The sequence below is a fragment of the Dipodomys ordii genome, unplaced genomic scaffold, assembly GCF_000151885.1.
Source record: "Dipodomys ordii isolate 6190 unplaced genomic scaffold, Dord_2.0 Scaffold1, whole genome shotgun sequence".
Classification (NCBI taxonomy): domain Eukaryota; kingdom Metazoa; phylum Chordata; class Mammalia; order Rodentia; family Heteromyidae; genus Dipodomys; species Dipodomys ordii.
The window spans coordinates 23815291-23836154 of record NW_012267217.1 but is presented as its reverse complement, the minus strand read 5'-3'; the positions used below and the strand labels follow the sequence as shown (position 1 = coordinate 23836154).

The window sequence follows — 20864 nt, the reverse complement described above, 5'->3', positions numbered from 1 at the left end:
GAATAAGAGAATTCAATATTTACAATTTTTCCTATAAAGGTTTGAAAACAAATTAGTAGGATAGAAGAAACTAGAGTTGCTGAAAAAAGGAAATATAGGCACCTACATTAATTTGAATGTCATAGCCCACTATGTTTTGACAGTTTATTTGATAAATTAATATTTAAATATTAAATAAAGAAATCATTTATATAAATTATATTACCAAGATGGTTATAATACCAGGAGGACAGACTAGTATTAAGTATTTCAATGTGAGAATTGATATACCCATGCTAAAAATTCGTTATTTTAAGCTAGCCTTAAGCTAGCCTTGGTGGTTCATACCTGTAATCCCAACCTTCAGCTAGTAGAGGCAAGAGTATTGCTTGAGGACAGCCCAGGGCTACATAGTAAGAATCTTTCTTCAAACATGGTCTCAAAGGGCTGGGAAGGTGGCTTAGTGGTAGAGTGCTTGCCTAGCATGCATGTAATCCTGGGTTCAGGATTCAGGTTCAAATGGTAGAGTGCTAACCTTGAGCAAAAGAAGCTCAGGGACAGTACCCAGGCCCTGAGTTCAAGCCCCAGGACTGGCAAAAAAAAAAAAAAATCACAATCTCAAAACATTTGAAGTGATACTTATGTTGTATATGTAGAAATGTTAATAAATAATTATGTCAGAAATGTCCATAGCACAGACTCAAAAATAGAAAGAATAGGCGAATTCAGTAAGTTGGAAAACACTTCTAGCTTTATGTTTTCTTTTAAAAATCACATATAAATACTGATTTAGGTTTCATATAGTTACAAACTATAAGGATTTGAAGAAGAAACCATGGCTCTTGGGTAATTTCTTATCACAAATTCTTGTTGGATTGAGCTATGGATGATGGGTGTAATGGTTTCAACTAAACTTATAGCAGGCCTTTCAAAGCAAGAGACATTTTCCAATTACGATCTTGTTCAACATGAAACCTAATAGCTAGCCTCCAATTTTCATTGTTGAATCATGCTTCATGGCACTCTGCATTGACCTTTCTCTTTAGAGTTTGTTTTTTGGGCTGGTTGTTGGGCTTGAACTCAGGGCATAGGCACTGTGCCTGAGCTTTTTGTTCCTCAAAGCTAGAGCTCTATCATTTGAGCCACAGCTCCATTTCCGGTCTTTTGGTAGTTAATTAGAGAGAAGAGTCTGACTAATGTTCTTGCCCAGGCTGGCTTCCAACTACAATCCTTAGAATTCAGCCTCCTGAACAGCTATGGTATGATTATAGGTGTGAGCCACCAGTGCCTGGCATCTTTAGCATTTTTAACAACTCCTTCACACGTTATTATGAAGGTAAGATTATTTTTCAAGGAACTCACATTTTTAATCCAATAAGGCTGACTTTTCAACAATCACAACTTACTTCTAAAGAAAATAAGATTTAATTTACTTTATTATAAAAGGAAATACATTTTAGCACATAATTATTGTAGACAACAGGATATTCAGAAAGATTTAAATTGATAAGTAAGAACATGTACTTCACTGAAATATACTTACTTATAAAAACATGTTGCCTTTGCCATGTGAAAACCTGCTGTTTAGTTCTCTAGATTTCTTTATTAGGGCTTTTTTCTGAGCTTCATCAAACCGATTGACCTTAAGATCCTTATCCCGGTCAAATGGTATTCTCTCTTGGGGCTTGTTTTTATCTTCAGCAGCTTTATTTTTTAATTTTTTATGATGAAGGTCCATAAGAGATTCTGATCTTTTGGATTCCTAGAGGTAGGAGAGCAGGGAAAAAAATAAACAAAAAAATAAATACCTTAGCTTGTATAGATTATGTAGAGAACATGATCACAAAGTAGAGCAATTATACAGCAGCAGTGTTCACTAAGGAGGGCTGTTTACAAACCCAACAGGTTTTCCCAAACCCCAAAAGGTATCTAGCAGAGACAAATTTACTTCCACAGAAATGGAAGGTATTTATTATCTACATGTCATGCAGTAAAATTAGAGTAAGATGGAGGGGGAACAAATTAATTATGTTACTTAAATACTAACGAAGAGGATAAACCAAAACATGGTTATGAAAGGATTCCACTAACTTCCTGAATGCTGGTCCCTGAAGTGTACATTGGTAGATAAGGATCACAAACAAAAGTATTTGAAGATCCATGGTCTCTATCTCTGAGCTGCTGAAAGAACTTCAGATTCCTGAGTTCCTCCACAGACTGGGAGAATTGACTTCCCCAGCATCTGGGACTCTCAGAAACTGGTGCTTTTATCAACAAGGTTCTAATGAGGTGATCCATCAGAGGGAATATGCACTGAGGAGGTCATGCTTTCTTGTAGTTTGTCTAAATGCAAAAAAGCTACACTACACAAACTTGGTGGCTTATCATCAAATTTCCACATGCTAATGAGGTAACTCCTTAATGAAGTTGTTATAAGGAGGTAAATTTACTAAAGGATATTATATATGTGCATGGAAATATCACAATGAAACCCCTCTGTACAATTAATATATGCTAATCAAAATAAGACAGAAGGCATTAACTCAACAAAAGAGGTAAATATTAATAAGGAAGAATGACAAGCTAAAAAGATGAAAGGAGAGGGCATGTAGATGTTAGAAAGAACTAAAGAAAATAAAGAAGAAAGTCTGTTAATACTAGTATAGACACATGAGAAAGGATGGAGTGGTAAGGACCCCATTTACCTAAAGTAAAGTAGGGGAAATGGGGAAATGAATTATATTGATGAGCAAAACTGTATAAAGTGGAACAAAATACAAATAAAATGGAGAAAAATAAGAGTTATGAACTGATTGTTTGATGTACTGATTCCTTATAATAATAAGTTAAACAATAGAGACAAATGAACACACAAAACTACAATTGAAACAATTCAACTCATAAAGGTACCCAGCTTGAGCATTCTGGGCAAGTGTTTTACCACTGAACTATACTCCCAGACCATAAATTATTATTTTTTAATCAGTTGTTAAAGGTATATAGTTGGCCTGGTTTTGATGTGATTTTTCAGTGTGACACACAGAACCAAACTAGTGCTCAACTATTAAAAAATTACTTTAAAAACATAGGAAAACTGCTGTACTATTCACAATAGCTAAGTTGTGGAAACAGCCCACATGTCCTACAACAAATGAATGGATCCAAAAAAATGTGGTACCTATACAAAATGGAATTTTACACAGCCATTAGAAAGAATAGTATTTTTCCATTTGCAGGGAAATGGATGGACCTGGAACAAATCATGTTAAGTGAGGTAAGCCAAACTCAGAGAGACAAATGGCACATATGTGGAAGCTAGATCTAAAGTACATGGGAACATAATAATTTTATACAGGTCTCTAGACAGTCACACAGTGAGACCAAAGGGGGATAATGCTTAGGAGAGGAACAGAAAGGCAGAATGCCTATATGCGTCTGATTATACAAAATAATATTTATTGAAATGAACAGGAAATGGAAATAAGAGGTTTTTTTTTCTTTTTTGCTATTTTTGTTTCCTTTTCTTTTTGTTCTGTTTGTTTATATATCTTTAGGAGGGTAAATGGAGGGACAAAGAGTGAAAAATATGCAGCAATGGTACTTACTGGATACTATTTTGAAAATGAGCTATATAACTTGTAGGTGGGAATGTTAGGGAAAGACTGGGGGAGAGAGAGGGAAGGGCTGACATTTTCCAAAAAGAAATGTACTGTAGGGCTAGGAAATTGGCTCAGCGGTAGAGTGCTTGCCTCACATGCATGAGGCCCTGGGTTCGATTCCTTAGCACCACATAAAGCAGAAAAAAGCCAGAAGTGGTGCTGCGGCCCAAGTGGTAGAGTGCTAGCCTTGAGCTGAATAGCTGAGGGACAGCGTCCAGGCCTAGAGTTCAGCCCCCACGACCGACAAAAAAAAAGAAAAAAGAAATGTACTCCACCTGATTTATCTAACCATAACCCCTCTGTGTATCACCTTTATAAGATCAATTTTTTAAAAAAACTAGAAAAACAGTACTCTGAAAATCCTAAGTACAAGTTGAAAGTCAATTAATGTAGAGATAACTTTGCTTTAAAAAAAATCTAGCTGATTTTTCACAGTTAATCATTTAACAAAGATGAGGGCTGACAATATAGCTGAGTAGGGCATGTGATTAGCATATATGGGTTCAATCTCGAGCACCAAAAACAAAACTGGAAAAAGTTTGTGCTTTCTAACCATTTATAGAACTTCAAAGGGGCTGGGAAGGTAGTAGTAGAGCGCTCAGTAGTAGAGCGCTTTCCTTGCATGCATGAGGTCCTGGGTTCGATTCCTCGGCATCACATAAGAAAAAAGAAAAAAGCCAGAAGTGGCTCAAGTGGTAGAGCGCTAGCCTTGAGCTGAAGAGCTGAGGGACAGCATCCAGGTCTAGAGTTCAGGCCCCATGACTGGACCAAAAAACAAAAAAACAAACCAAAACTTCGAAGAGTTTATTTTGAATGGGATGGTTTTCTCAATAGCTCTTGTAAACTCATCATTCTGGATGATGCTTTTTGTTTTGTTTTCATGTTTTAAAATTTCAGTTTATAAAAAGGTAGGACTATAAAGTATTCTAGTTTTAAGACTATAGTAATATTTTGAAAAGGTCGATTTCTTAATAAGTAACCAGAATATCAGCATGAGATTAAAACCCTAGTTTTTTGATGCATTTTAACCTAAACTGCAGGCCATTTCATGTCACCCTAAGTACTTCAAACACATTCACTAACTACTGTTCAAGTATTTGCTTATACATTTTTTTCTAAGATAAACTTAAAATGTAATGAAACTTGCAAATATTAAGTACATATTGTTTTATAATTCAAAATCGAATCAAGATTAGTATATTTCCTTCACTCCAGAAAGTTTCCTACGCCACTTCCTAGTCAAATCCCATATTCCTACTCCAACAACCTCCATTATGTTATTTTCTGCCATGTATTATTCATTCTGCATATTATAGAACTTCAGATAAACTGAATCACGAACATGTGTTTGTCTGTGTAAGACTAATCACTCAGCATAATGACTTTGATTCATCCACATTTGTCATTTATTTTAATTTGTTGTATTTTACAGCTCGATTTTTCTTTTGTCAATGGATCCTGGACTGTAGTAACAGCTATTATGAATAAGCTTCTGTGAACATTTTTGTGTCTTTTTTAAGACTACTATGAATAAAGCATTGTGTCTTTTTGAGACTAATATGAATAAGGCATTCGTTGAGTGGATATATTTTCATTCATCTTAAGTAAATACCCCGGGGTATATTTACTTAGAGTAAATACTATAGAGTTATAGTGTAGATGTGTTTGTTTTTTTAAGAAAGTCAGGTTGGAAAACGAGCTAGCTTGTTAATTTTAAGCCATTCTTTTAACATAACTCATTATTGTTTTATAAACTGTGGCTCGAGGTACTACTATATATGGCATATGATAGGATTTGAGATGTAATTTTGTTTTCATTCAGGTCTAGGTATTTTCTAACTTTCATTATCATTTCTTCTTTGACACAAAGCTTAAAATTTCCCATTATATACAGCTTTAAAAATTATCCTGGGGCTGGGAAGGTGGCTCAGTGGTGCTTGCCTTGCAAGTATGAGGCCCTGGGTTTGATTCCTCAGCACCATATAAGCAAAAAGAAAAAAGCCGGAAGTGGCGCTGTGGCTCAAGTAATAGAGCGCTAGCCTTGAGCTGAAGAGCTGAGGGACAGCGCCCAGGCCCAGAGTTCAGGCCCCACTACTGGACCTCCCCCCCCACCAAAAAAAAAGAAGGGAAGGCAATTGCTAGGTTGATTTTGTAGCATAGTCTTCACACATTTTGTGGTTCAACCAGTTGTCTTTCACACTAAATTATCCTGAATGTTAAAATCTTTATGGCCAATGACCCCAAAAGTGATGTGTTCAGTTGTGCTAAAACTTCAATCACTTAGGGGCTGGGAAGGTGGCTGAGTGGTAGACTGCTTGCCTTGCATGCACAAGGCCCTGGGTTCAACTCCTCAGCATCACATAAGCAGAAAAAGCCAGGAGTGGTGCTGTGGCTCAAGTGGTGGAGTGCTAGCCTTGAGCTGAGGAGCCCAGGCCAAGTTCAGGCCCCACAATGGACAAAAATACAAAACAAAACTTCAATCACTGAGCTGACAGTTTTCATAAAAGTCCCTTGAGGGTTGATTTTTTTGGTCAGTTTCCAAAAATGCTTTATATATGATTGATTGTTCACAATTCAGGCCAATATATACCCAACAAATCAATTTTTATATAACTTTTCATTTACTGAACTACTAGGAAGAGAGAAAGTGATTTACATTTATTATTTGAGCTGGAACACTCGTTAAGTATTTTTTTTGCCAGTCATGGGGCCTGAACTCTGGGCCTGGGCACTGTCCCTCAGCTCTTCAACTCAAGGCTAGCGTTCTACCACTGGAGCCACAGCACCACTTCCAGCTTTTTCTACTTATATGGTGCTGAAGAATCGAATCCAGGGCCTCATGCATGCAAGGCAAGCACTCTACCACTGAGCCACCTTCCCAGCCCAGTTTTTTAAGAGTAAGAGGGATTATAACTTAAAAAAAAAAAGTGAGCTAGGTACTAGTGGCTCTCACCTGTAAACCTAGCTACTCAGAAGGCTGAGATCTGAGGATTAAGGTTTGAAGCCAGTCTAGGCAGGAAAGTCTGTGAAATTCTTATCTCCAATTAACTACTGGAAAACTGGAAGTGGCACTAAGCCTCAAAGTGGTAGAGCGCTAGCTTGAGTGAAAAAGTTCAGGACAGTGCTTAGGCCCTGAGTTTATGCCTCCATGACTGACCAAAAAAAAAAAAAAAGGTAAGTGCCAAGTGAATACTGACCTTAGTTCGCCATACATTTATTTTTTAAACTCAAAGTCTTGTATTTACTATAAGAAAGAGTAATATAGTTGAGCGTTAGTGGCTCAAACCTATACAGTAATCCTAGCTATTCAGGAGGCTGAAATCTGAGGCTCACTCTTCTAAGCCAGCTCAGGGAAGGAAAGTCTGTGAGATTCTTATCTCCAATTAACCACCAAGAAGTCAGAAGTGGAGTTGTGGCTCAAATGGCAGAGCACTAGCCTTAAGCTAAAAAGCCCAGGGACAATGCCCAGGCCCTAAGTTTAAGCGCCTAAAGACCAGCACCAAAAAAAAAAAAAAAAAAAAGGGAACAGTAATACAGGGGCAAAGGCAATCAGAGTACATTATAGATAGCTACTGAAATATCACAATAAAATGTCTTTGTAAAATTAATTTATGTCAATTTACAAAATGGGAATCTGTGAAGACAGACAAGAAAGATCGGTTGTTGCTTATGGCTGGAAGGAGATGCTGTGTGACAGAGGGCTGTGATGAGGGTACACCGTTTCTTTTTGAGGTGCAAAAAACGTCCTAAAATTGACTATGGTAAGAAAACCACTGAATTGTATGTACTATAAGAGTGAATTAGATCTAATAAAGGTGTTTAAAAAAGTTCTTACATTGTACGAAGACACTTGCTCAGCCAACCTCTTATCTCTTGCTGATGGTATGTGGTCTTCATCCTTCTTACCCAATGACTTCCTTGATTCTTGTGTTTCCTGAAGAACAAACACAGATAATGTATTACCCAAGATAAAAAGAAATCTTATAACCTCATCTAGGCTAGTAAATTCCTTCCAGTTAGAGATTTTTACATATTTGAAGAAACCAATTCATGAGTAGCCTATTTTGTAAACAAAATTTCTAATCAACCAACTAACTGGAAGAAATTACCTATTTACTAATCTAGGGTGAGTTTTGACTAAAAATAACAAGATGTAGGAAAATGAGGCTTAAAAGAAATCTATCACCTATTTTCTTTCTCTTTTTGTCAGCTGTGGGGCTTGAACTCTGGGCTTAGATGCTGTCCAAGAGCTCTTCAGCTCAAGGCCAGCACTCTACTACTTGAGCCACAGCGCCACTTCCAGTTTTCTTGTAGTTAATTAGAGATAAAGAGTTTCATAGACTTTCCTGCCCAGGCTGGCTTTGAAGCACAATCCTCAGATCTCCACCTCCTAGTAGCTAGGATTACAGGTGTGAGCCACCAGCATCCAGCTATTGATCATCTGCTTTTAAAAACAGTAAAAAGAGCTGGGGCAGGTGGCTTATGTCTATAATCCTAGCTATTTTGAGGTAGAAATTGGGAGGATCTTGGTTTGAAGCTAGCCAGGGCAAAAAGTTCATGAGACCTCGTCTCAACTAATAAAAAAAGCTAGCTATAGTGGTACATACTTGTCATGTAGTTACATAAGAAGCTAAGATAAAAAGGATAGTTAGTGGTAGAGGCAAAAAAAGGAGACCCTATTTCAAACATAACCAGAGCAAAAGGGGCAAGAAGTATCATTGAAGCTATAGAGAGAGCTGGCATGGTGGCACATTTCTAAAATCCCATCTACTCAGGAGGAAGAGACAGAAACATCTTCATTTAAGGCCAGATGGGTTAAAACTAGCAAGATCCGATCTCACAAACAAGTCTTGTATGGTGCATGCCTGTAATCCCAGGGAAGTTGAGACAAGAGAATCATAGTCTGAGGAAAGCTGGGCAAAAGTACAAGGTGCTATCTGAAAACAAATGGAAAGCAAAGGAACTGGAGGTATGGCTCCAACTGTACAGCACTTTCCTAGCAAGTATGAGGCTCTGAGTTCAGTCTCAAAAAAATCAGCTGAGAAATGCTTCTAATAATAACCTTTTAATGTGTGTGGCTCATGTATACATTTTATCTCCCCCATGTACATTCAATGACTGTTCTGAGACTTTTTTTGAATCTAAGGATCAAAGGGAATTTGTAATGTTGTCAAATGTACAAGCAAATGATAAAGTGTAGAGATTTCAATGAATCAGGGAACCTGTGATTTCAACCCCAGGATAACCACAAAAATACTAGCAACATAAAAATAACCCTCCCACTTCATAACCACCTCTTTACAAGAGAAAGGTCCTTAGGAAAGCTATTTCACCTTTCTACCATCACCAAACATGCCTGACACAAGTACTGATCTCATAATTACAGGAAGAGAATAATGATCCTGAGAATTCTAGGAGTAAGGATCACAGTTAATAGCAGATGAAGTAAGTATGGGACTATTTAGATCAAAATGAAGCATTTAAGTCTTACGTGGGACATTTCATGGGAATTACACCCTTAGGTAGTGTCAATTTAAGGAGCAGTGCCGAGGACACTTGAGTTTTTTATTTTTATAACAAACAGGAAGACTTAAGAAGAGGCAGAAAAAAACAATTTTTATACTGTAGCATTTTGATGAGGATGCTTCTTACCTATGTTGGCAGTCACATGGACTTTGGCACAACTGATTCCAGTCATTCTGGGAGATTCTCTAGGTTGGAATTTGCTAGTTAATCTGAAAATTTGGTTTTCTTTTCAAGATATTTTAAAAGATACATTTTCAGACAGACAGTTTATGGAATATGAAAACTAGGAAGTTTGGATTTAGAAAGGTCAAAAATGGGATCTTTGTGACAGCCCCAGAAAAAAGTGCTTCTACTATAAGACAAGGTAAACTAACCCATGACTTAGAGCTGAAGCTTTATGAGAGACTATTGATTGGAAAATAGTAAATAACAGTCTGTCTCGTAATTACTCTTTGGAGGAAAATGTGCATTTTTCCTTTAGAATCCTAACTCCCCAAAGGAGAACATTTTAATACTTTGGCCTTAGCAAAACAGAGCCGACACAGACAAAATTCATAAGTAGACCAATATACAAACAAATAAAATCTCCCACCTTAGCTTTCCTCTCCCTGTCTGCTGGAGTATCTGTCCAGATTGATCGATCTCCAGACTTGTCATCAGCTCTTCTCTTAAAAGTTCTTGGCCCAAGACCAAAATCTTTCATTTCTGGAGGAAGCTCAGTCATCCATGATTCTCTTGTAATTGGTTTAGATGAATCCTTTAACAGAAAAAAAAAGTTGAAAAGAAAGCACCATGGACAGTATATGTAGATAATACTGTACAATTATATTTTTCAAAATGAGATTTTACATTTGCTTAAAAACTCCAATAGACTGCTTTTATGATATACATTTGCAGTATATATTAGGAAATACTTTACCCAATTTGTTATTCTTTTGTCTATCTTTTGCCATACAGAATATTTTTAGTAGACAATGTCACCAATTTTTCCCTTTGTAGTTTCTGGGGTATAAAGATCTTAAATTTCAACATGTATACATGTACAGACACAGACATACATACACATATAATATTAAGATTATAAGTGGTATATATTTACTTAGTTTTTAAAATTTAGAATTTTGATTTGTGAAGTTTATTTCTTAAAAGGTTTCATAAACTTACATCATCTCCTTTCGTTAATTTTTCTTTCATTCTCTGGGCCCTTTTTTCAAATTCTGCTGTTACACTGTAGTTAACTGGTCCTTTTGCAGGCATTGGTCCAACAATATCTTCATTTTCATCTTCACTGCTGTCTGTGTCCTTTTAAAACAAGATATAATCTTTAGTCCAAGAAGAGATCACCAGGTATAGAAATAGATCCTACATTACTCAAACTGAAGTGGATTACCCATAGACAACAGAACAAAAAGCCAAACAATTTATTGGCTCATCCCTAAACCATGATGAGCTTTTCCTTTTCAAGTGTATCATGCAGAAATGACAAACCCATGGCAAGTAGGCTATTATATTAACTTTCCTCTTGGTAGACACAGATACAGCCTCAGAATTATCAAAAGTATTCCTTTTTATTTTTTAACCAATTATCAGTGATGACACAGGCAAAATCAAATTTTACTGTTGGTACATAAAGAGTGCTTTGGAAGATGTGAGCAAGCAAGGCATATTTTTCAGCCTTCATGAAACAGAAGTACTGTGTAATAACACAAAACACTGACCTACATCGAAGTGGTCCAGAGTACCTCACTTACCCCAAAGGTAAAATAGCATTGTTATCATGGAGTTCAGCTTGTTCTTATTAAATATGATAAGCATTTTCTCTTTGTGGGTCTGTTACATATATATGCTATATACAGTAGGCTTGGGAGGCTGTTGTTGTCCTCTAAGAGACTTTTTGTGATGGATAACAATAATCTGATCGTCCTTCACACTGTCAGATGATTCTTTTTTTTCTTCTTCTAACTAGTCAGATCAGGAGGTGTGTGTGTGTGTGTGTGTGTGTGTCCGTCCTGGGGCTTGAGCTCAGAACTGCTCATTGTCCGTGTGTGTGTGTGTGTGTGTGTGTGTGTGTGCGCGTCCTGGGGCTTGAGCTCAGAACTGCTCATTGTCCGTGTCCGTGTCCGTGTGTGTGTGTGTGTGTGTGTGTGCGCGCGTCCTGGGGCTTGAGCTCAGAACTGCTCATTGTCCGTGTGTGGAGCTCAGAACTGCTCATTGTCCGTGTGTGTGTGTGTGTGTGTGTGCGTGTGTGTGTGTCTCCGTCTGGGGCTTGAGCTCAGAACTGCTCATTGTCCGTGTGTGTGTGTGTGTGTGTGTGTGTGTGTGTGTGTGTGTGTGTGTGTCCATCCTGGGGCTTGAGCTCAGAACTGCTCATTGTGTGTGTGTGTGTGTGTGTGTGTGTGTGTGTGTGTGTGTCCATCCTGGGGCTTGAGCTCAGAACTGCTCATTGTCCCTGAGCTTATTTGCTCAAAGCTAGTGCTCTACAACTTGAGCCACAGTGACACTTCTGGCTTTCATGGAACTTTCCTGCCCTGGCTGGCTTCAAGTTGAGATTCTTAGATCTCAGACTCCTAAGTAGCTAAGATTCCAGGAGTGAGCTACTGGGGCCCAGCATATTGCTTTCCTTCCCCACAAATCACCCAAGTGTAGTTTACTTTCAATGAGTTTTCTTCTCGCTGCACCCTGATTGTTTTTACAGCAACAATTCAGCAATTATTTATCCTCTAAATCCTCCCCACACATTTAGTATGTATGGAATTTGGCATTAAAATGCCATACTTATTCCTTAGACAACTTTCTGAGGAAACTTAAGCTTAAATAAGCATATTAAGAAAGGATACACAGCTTGCCTGAAGTTAGAATCTAAGAATTAATATTCCATGACTAAAGGCAGGATTTTTTTTTTCCCAGTCTTGGGGCTTGAACAAGGCCTATGCACTATCCTTGAGCTTCTTTTTCTCAAGGCTAGCACTCTACCACTTGAACCACAGTGCCACTTCTGGATTTTTCTGGTTATGCGGTACTGAGGAATGGAACCCAGGGCTTCATAGATGCTAGGCAAGCACTCTACCACTAAGCCACATTCCTAGTCCAGGATTCTTTACTGAGTGGCAGCAGTTCCTCTGTTTTTAAACTATTAGTGATTTAACTTTAAGTGTTTATAGCTTAGCTCTACTATAGGAAATTCCTTGATATCACAGACATTATCTTTATTTTTAATTCCACACATACTTAAGGAAATAAAAAGGGCAAATATAAAAGATGTAATAGATATATTATTATTGTTTAAGATGGTGGGATAAGCTAATGGTATGATTACTTCTATCTGATAAAAGACAGCTTTATGAAAGCTCATGTCTTGATAGAAACTTTCAGAAATAAAGAGAACCATAAATGAAATGGAGGAATGGAGATGCAATAGGAAAAATGGACATAATACAGAAAACTTAAGTCCAAATCTACGTTAATCTAATTCAGAAAAACAAGATATTATACATCCTTCTAGGACATAAAGGACTGTAAATTTAGACTTAAAGACCTCATTTGTAATTATTAACATTATAATTAACTAATACAATGGTATTAGCCCTGTGATTGCAGACATGTTAGCTAACCTTTTTTTTTTTTTTTTTTTTGTACTAAGGTTTGAACTCATGGTCTCCTACTTGCTAGGCTGGTGCTCTATTACTTAAGCCATGCTTTTGCTTATTGTTTTTTTGCTTTTTGTTGGTCATGGGGCTTGAACTCTGAGCTTGGACGTTGTCCCTCAGCTCAAGTGGTAGGCTAGAACTTTACCACTTGATCCAGTACCACTTCTGATTTTCTAGTGGTTTATTGGAGATAAGAGTCTCATGGACTTTCCTGCCACGGCTGGCTTTGAATCACTATCCTCAGATCTCAGCCTTCTGAGTAGCTAGGATTATAGGCATGAGATGAGCCACCAGCGCCTGGCATGCTTATTGTTAAGCTTATAGTAAACTTTTTTTGCCTGGGTGGATCTTGAATCTTGAACTTTCCCTACTCCAGAGGATACTCTGGAGTGTCTAGGATTATATGATGAACCATGTGTGCCCTGCTAAACATTTAAAAAAAAAATCACAATGGAAACTGAACTCAGTGCCTCACATTTACAAGGCAGGCACTCTACTATTTCAGCCATGCCCTCAGCCCCATATTTAACCTCTCTAAACCTTGGTTTTCATGGTTTCAGATCGGGCTGATAATAAATACTCCCCACCAACAACTTCTCTACTGCAAAGAGAATCTTGCATTTTGTTCTTCCTCTTTTGTAACTCCTGGGAAAAATGTTGATAATTCTGTCGATCACTCTGGTCTCAGTCTTATTGCCCATCTAACTAGCTTGGGCATGGACATCTGGTAAAATTTTGGTCAAACAAATGTGAATGAAGATCTGTAGAAAACCTTCTTGTAATTTGATGACAGATTAATTTTTGTGAGTATGTGTTTGGCACCTTGCTGGTTTCTTAGAAACTTCTCAGAGGAAATAACTCTGAAGTTCAGTCTTTACAACTGCACCTTATTTCCATTCACAATCTCATTTTAACTGTTAACTCTTCAGTGGAGATGAGCAGGAATTCATGAATTCACTTGTAGGAAGAGGCGTTTGCTAAATAAAAATTGGCTTTGATAAATAAACATTGTGTAAACCTGGGTATGTTACCCACTATTTTTGGTCTTTCACTTATTATCTGTAAGCTACAGATAGTATCTATTTCATGAGTCCAGGGCAGAGGTTAAGATCCACACGTGGAGAAAATACATTTCAAATGATACACATTTCAGCTAGGAGAAAAAGAGCCTTCATATATTACTATAAAATCATTTGATTGTTTTATAAAAAAATCACTTCTCCACAAGTGTATTTGTTATCTGTAGGTAACAGATCTGGTTAGAGAGAGCTAACTTCAAGGTAAAGAACAAACTCCATAGTTTTCTCTCCTCCAGGTCAAATCACAATGATTCCTTAAATTTTTTCATCATGTTCTACTTTCCTAATGCTTTAAAACTCCCTTTTCCAAGATAAATAGCACCAACAGAACCTGAGATTTGTGGATAGCTTTTGAGTTCATCTACCTATGTTACGATCTTAAACCAATCTGAATATAACTGAGTCTTACATTACTCAATCTAATCCTGAGGTTCTGAGTTTTTTATCTCTTATTTGTTAAATGAAAATGTTCCAAACCTTAGAGTTGAAATATGTTGATGCTTGTCCTTGGTCCTCTCTGCCTTTGTCACTTTTCTGAGTAGATTTAATGAAGCCAGGTGGCAATGCAGGACCTATTATAGGCCTGAAAAAAAAATGGACCTTTGTCATTCTCCCTGACGAAAAAGCTGTTTTCAGAATAACAGTTCACAAAAATAATAAAGTTAGATATAACTCATGTTGAAAATAAGCATTTTATTTAATACATTATTTTTACTAGGTGTTTAAATAAAAAACTTACTGTATTCTTTTGATACTGGTGTATGCATGCTTTCTAAAAGTATTATGCTAGGTAAAAAAAAGGATAATATTATTTCATAATGGCTTTATGATGTACTTTTAACTAGTAGAAGTCTTTTTCTGTTTTGTGCTTTGGCTCTTTTTTAGTTTGATGTTCATGGTCCACTAAAAAGTACCTTAAGAGCATTATAATTACAGTCAGAACTACTTAAGTTTAAACTGGATTTTTCTGAGGACACACACAACAGATGCCAGTAATCTGTGCCAGGACAGGATACAGATCTACACCCTGTCCTCACTAATAATCCAGCAACAGCATGGAAGTATAGAAGAATTTAACTCCGGGGCTGGGAAGGTGGCTCAGTGGTAGAGTGCTTGCTTTGCAACACATAAGCAAAAAGAAAAAAGCCGGAAGTGGCGCTGTGGCTCAAGTGGTAGAGCACTAGCCTTGAGCTGAAGAGCTGAGGGGCAGTGCCCAGGCCCAGAGTTCAGGCCCCACGACCGGACCCCCCCCCCCAAAAAAAAGGGGCTGGGAAGGTGGCTCAGTGGTAGAGAGCTTGCCTTGCATGCATGAGGCCCTGGGTTCGATTCCTCAGCACCACATAAGCAAAAAGAGCAGAAAGTGGCGCTGTGACTCAAGTGGTAGAGTGCTAGCCTTGAGCTGAAGAGCTGAGGGACAGCGCCCAGGCCCAGAGTTCAGGTCCCATGACCGGACCCAAAAACAAAAACAAACAAAAAAAAAGAATTTAACTCCCTACTTCACTGAGTCCTATGGATAGAAAAAAAGATGCTGTGCTAATCACATTTCAATCAGGCCCTTTTCTGTTTCCTAAACAAGCCCAGGTCAGTATAACACACTCCACTTTGGGAAAATTTAAATCTAAAGATAGACACAAACTATAAGTGACTGAACTGGAGCTTGAGTCCAGGCCTCCTAGTCTTTCGATCTGCCCACTGCCACATGCTGATGAGACTGTTATCAGGTCAAAAGAGAGAATGTCTGAATTCTGGACCTTACTATATGTAGTGAAAAAATAAAAGAGAAAACATATTTTCTATTCTCTTTTATACTTTTTAGCTTCTTCATCCTTGCTTTTATGACAATATTTTTCCTACAGTTGTCACTGGGTGCATGTTACCAGTCCAGAGGACAAGTCCCAAGCCAAGTTTTCCAGGTTGTCATGTGTTCAAGTTAGAGAATCATCAGAAATTCTGGGTTCTGTTTTGGTTCATATATTCTCCCTAAGCTTAACAATTTTGCATATGAAAGACAGGGAAGTTTGGTGTTGTTAGAAAGGTTCAATTAACTAAAGGAAGTATACTTGTTTTATACATGTTTTATTTCTGAGTACAATTTTCTAGTTCTTTGGAGGTTTTGAGGTTTGAACTCAGGGCCTCATACTTGCTAGGCAAATCCTCTACTGCTAAGCCATGCCTCTATTCTGTCTTTGAGATAGGGTCTTGCTTCCTTCCCAGGTTGTGCCTGTATAGCAATCTGCTTATCTTATGTTTCATTTGGTAGCTAGGATGACAGGTGCATGCCACCATGTCCAGCTTCTTCCACTGAGACTGTCTCATAGACTTTTCTGCCCAGGGCTGGCATGAAATTGTGATCTCCCTGATCTCAGCCTCTACAAAGGTAGGATGCCAGGTACACACCACTGCATTCAACTATGGGCCGAAAAGAAGTCTCTTGAGTTTTTCTGTTGGGGTCAGTCTCAAACAGTAATTTTTAGCCTTTCAAGTAGCTAGGGTTACTGACATGAGCCACCAGGACCCTGCTCTTAGTACATTTTTCAGAACAGCTACACATACAATTAGTTTATTTTTCTGGCCTGAGGGAATCTGTGGAGATAAAACTAACAGTATACAAAAATCTTAAAATATAGTAAACATAACTACAGCATGATTATGACTATATTAGAGGCTTTTGACCCTCAATATATGCCACTGGTTATTTATTTCACATATAGATTTTTATCATTTTGTTAAAATGTAATTCTTAAGAAACTGCTTTAAATCTAAATATAGTTAAATATCCTTTATTAAAAATGTTGGGAAACAGAAGTGTTCCACATTTCAGATTTTGGAATATATATATATATATATATATATATATAAAAATGAGACATCTCAGGATCCAGGTCTAACCTTAAAACCCATGTTTCATACACATCATATACATACAGCCTAAAAGTACAATACTAAACATTTTTTAATGTATGAAACAAGGTTTGAATACACTGAGCCATCAGACCTGTGGTATCAAGTTGGTACTCAAATGTGCTGGATTTTGTAGAATTTTGGATTTTAGACTTTTAGATGAAAGATTCTACACCTATAATGTCTGTACATGCCTGCTTGTATTACTTTATCTTTTTGAAAGGGAGGAAGGGTGCTGTCCCATCCAGTCTCCCACTACTTTTGTGAGAGTGAAACTAAGAGATATGGAAGTTTTCTATAATCTATGTCATAAATGTGCAAATAATCATCACTTTTATTATTATAAAAAACAACTACTTTCCCCTATGAACGACTTTTCAAATGCTATGGAAATATGTATATTAAAAAAAACAATTTGACAAGTCTATCATGAATTAATAGACACTGGTGGCAATATTTTAAAAAGACTGGCCTGAAACATCACACATTAATTATCACCTTGGTGGAGAATCATCCTGCTTTTTAAATCCAGGAGGAAGGGCTGGTCCAAAAAATCCTTCTTCATCATCATCATCATCATCCTGGTTTCTCCTTTGTTTTCTGGAAAAATAACAGTGTAACCTTATTTTGAGAAAATTTTCACAGAGAGAGAGAGAGAAGTTTGAACTTAAGGCCTCAAACTTGTTCTACTTGCTTGCTTGGCTGGTATTCTACCACACTGCCCACGCTACTTTTGGATGGCTATTTTGGAGATTATGTCTCATGGACTATTCTGCCCTGGCAGGCCTCAAATTATGATCTTTCAGATCTCAACCTCCTGAGTAGTTAGGATTAAAGGTGAGCCACTGATTCCTGGTGGAAAATTTTAATTTCTAAAGAAATAAATAACTAATAAATTACACATCTAGTATTAAATAGAAAAGCCTCTAAAAAAGAGTCTACGGCTAGAATGTTTAGAACATTTACTCATCTGAATAATACCTTAGGGGAAAAAGTCCCATATATAAGAATTTTACTAGGCTGAGGATGTAACTTAGAGGTAAGATTACTTTTCTACCATGTATAATCCTCACCATCATAAAAAATTACTGAAATTCTAGATATCTCGACAGCTATATATCACTATAATAAACTCCTCTGTTTATGATCAAATTATATATGAGATTATTTTTTCCCATGTTGTAGAAATCTAAATCCATATTCCTTTACAAGCTATGTGTTCTAGCCAACTTATATTTTTGATTTATCATATAACTTAAAAGACTTACTTTGCAGTTGGCCCACTGTCGTCTTCTTCAGATTCTTGATTTCTTTCTTCAGATAAAGAACTGCTGTCCTCATCGCTGTCTGATGAATCTGAACTACTGCTTTTATAATTAGGGGGCAGAGCTGGTCCTGCAACTGAAGATTTGTTGCATGTAACATAAGCAGCCACAACTGTTTCACTGAACCTTCCTCACTAAGTTTTCACTTTCTTTCCTGAAAGTCACAGCTGGCTATGGATCGTTTTTTATGGACTTTCATAAGATTTGGTCCTGTTTCATGCACAGTGGTTTTATCCTTTCCAACTCCAGGAATGTAATCACTTTATCTTATAATCCTCTCCCCCTTTTTGTACTGATACTGGGGCCTGGTTCTACCCCGTAGGTATTTTACTAAGGCTGGTGCTCTATCATTTGAGCCATAGCTCTACTTCTAGCCTTTTGGTGATTAGTTGATAAGAGTCTCATGGATTAACTTGCCTGGGCTGAGTTTGAACAGAGATCCTTAGATCTCAACCTTTTGAGTAGCTAGGATTACAAGTGTGAGCCACCAGCACCTGGCATTATACCATTTTTTAATAAAATTAAAAAAAACTTCGTTAATGCCCACACTTAAAACCATAAAAAAATAACATAATTTCTCTGGTAACATCAAGTTATTGTACCTGCCAAAATTGTACCACGAATATTAGGGAAAATATACAGTTCTTATACATACTAAGAACTTGGCTAAATAGACAGGACTTCAAACCCCGGGGTATCTAACATAAAACATGTATTATAATGCAAAGAATCACTTTTTTTTTTTTTTTGCCAGTTTTGGGGCTTGAACTCAGGGCCTGGGCACTGTCCCTGAGCCTCTCTGTGTTCAAGGATAGCACTCTACCATTTGAGCCACAGCACCACTTCTGACTTTTTCTGAGTTGTTTATTGGAGACAATAGTCTCATGGACTTCAAACTAGTTGGCTTCAAACTATGATCCTCAGATCTCAGCTACCTAAATAGCTAGGATTACAGGCATGAGCCACACATCACTTTTTATAACAGCCAAAAATAGAAACTACTAAAATGCCAGTCAACAGTAAAATGAGTAAATGAATTGCAGAATTGGTCACTCAATGGAATTTACCCACACTTTTCTTCAATCTTAAGTTGAATAGAAATTTCTTTGCTAAAATAAAAAGACCTTTTAAAATGGCTCTATCAGAAATGAAAGCTGGAAGGAAACCTGTAGTAAAAACATCATATCGAGGTAAAAAAAAAAGCAAAATTTGATTCATAAATGTTTGGGATCTCCCCTTGGGATCCCCCCCCCCCAATATGGGTCCTGGGGCTTGAACTCAGGGCATGGACTCTAGCCCTGAATATTTTTTTGCTCAAGGCTAGCGCTTTACCATTTGAGGCACAGTTCTACTTCTGGCTTTTGGGTAGTTAAGTGGAGATTAGGAGTCTCATGGACTTTCCTGCCCAAGCTGGCTTTGTAATCTTGATCCTCAGATCTCAGGCTCTGAAGTAGCTAGGATTACAGGCGAGAGTCACTGGCACACAGCGGGATATTCTTTTCTTCTTTTTTTTGATCGGTCATTGGGGGGGGGGGGCTGAACTCTGGGCCTGGGCGCTGTCTCTCAGCTCTTCAGCTGAAGGCTAGGGCCCTACAACTTGAGCCACAGTGCCACTTCCGGTTTTTGTTTTTCTGCTTATGTAGTGCTGAGGAATCAAACCCCAGGGCCTCATGCAAGCGAGGCAAGCACTCTACCACTGAGCCAACTTAATGTCACCCCCAGTATACAAGTGAGAACAAACTTGCTGGAAGCACCCGAGAGTGCCCGTTATACTTTAAGAAACAAGACCATAAGGAAATAGTGAAGATGCAAACATCAACAAATTATTTAGATACAGTGGATTACAGAGAGAAAAACGCTGAGGATAAAGAGGAAGGCACAAAAACGTTTGGGAGAGTTTCAGGATTGGTTGGAGTTTGTAGATTGGTTTACCTAAGAATCCAATCAGAGACCAAAGGGAGCTTAGCGTTGGTGAAGTGTGCGGACACTTTTGCTTTGGTGCTAGGCGGTGCGTCAGGCTAGGAAGGCAGGCCTAGGGCTGGAGGACATGGGGTTTTCTGCACTGATCTAGTAGGCGAGTGGCAACCTGGGACAGAGAAGAGGGAAATGGCTTCGTTCTATTTTGAGCTTCACCAATAAGGGTGTGATCTGTGACTCGCCCCCAGCTTCAAGGTGCCAATTTGTATCATGAGGATAACACCGTTCTCCTTATAAAGTTGCTTGGGAGGATTAGATGACTGAATACGTTTTGATCAATTAGCAGGGTATCCAGCTTCTGTTCAGTGCTGTGGTGTTGCTGTTGTTGTTTTTCCCTCAAGCTGAAGCAGTTCGCGAGGAGCCTCTCCGCCCCCCCGCCCCCGCCCGCTACGGCCAGGGATGGAGAGTTGGCTCTGGTCGGGGTGCACTGGAACCCCACTCCGCCGCCCTCGGATGCCCAGACTGCCTCCAGGGACAGGGTCGGGCTCAACACGCGGCCGCTTACCGGGGCTCGGGTCTCGCTCCTCGTCCTCCGAGGTCCCGCTGGCCTTGAAGCCAGGGGGCAGCGCTGGTCCGATCAGGTCCCTCGCCATCCGCGGTGGCGGACAAGGTTCGGGCACACAAGTTCAGCCGCGCACGTCAAATCCTGCTAAAAGGCAGTCCGCTAACGCGGCGAATGTCGGAAGTTTTTCCGGCGCCGACCGATGACGTTGCAGCCTGTGGTTGGTGGAGACGGTGTAATTAGCATAGCGGAGGTGACGTTTCAAGCCT

At 38.4% G+C, this 20864-nt stretch overlaps 1 protein-coding gene across 1 annotated transcript; it reads right to left on the bottom strand.

Moving 5' to 3' along the window:
* Positions 1 to 1309: 1309 nt before the first annotated feature.
* Positions 1310 to 20783, bottom strand: Gpalpp1 (GPALPP motifs containing 1). The gene is made up of 8 exons (XM_013026414.1): positions 20599 to 20783; positions 18060 to 18192; positions 17290 to 17391; positions 14368 to 14473; positions 10329 to 10466; positions 9757 to 9921; positions 7474 to 7572; positions 1310 to 1741 (listed from the first exon to the last, which is right to left on the bottom strand). Exons 1-8 carry the CDS (start codon positions 20684 to 20686, stop codon positions 1523 to 1525), a joined length of 1050 nt encoding a protein of 349 aa, XP_012881868.1. The 5' UTR covers positions 20687 to 20783; the 3' UTR covers positions 1310 to 1522.
* Between the last annotated feature and the right edge of the window lie 81 nt (positions 20784 to 20864).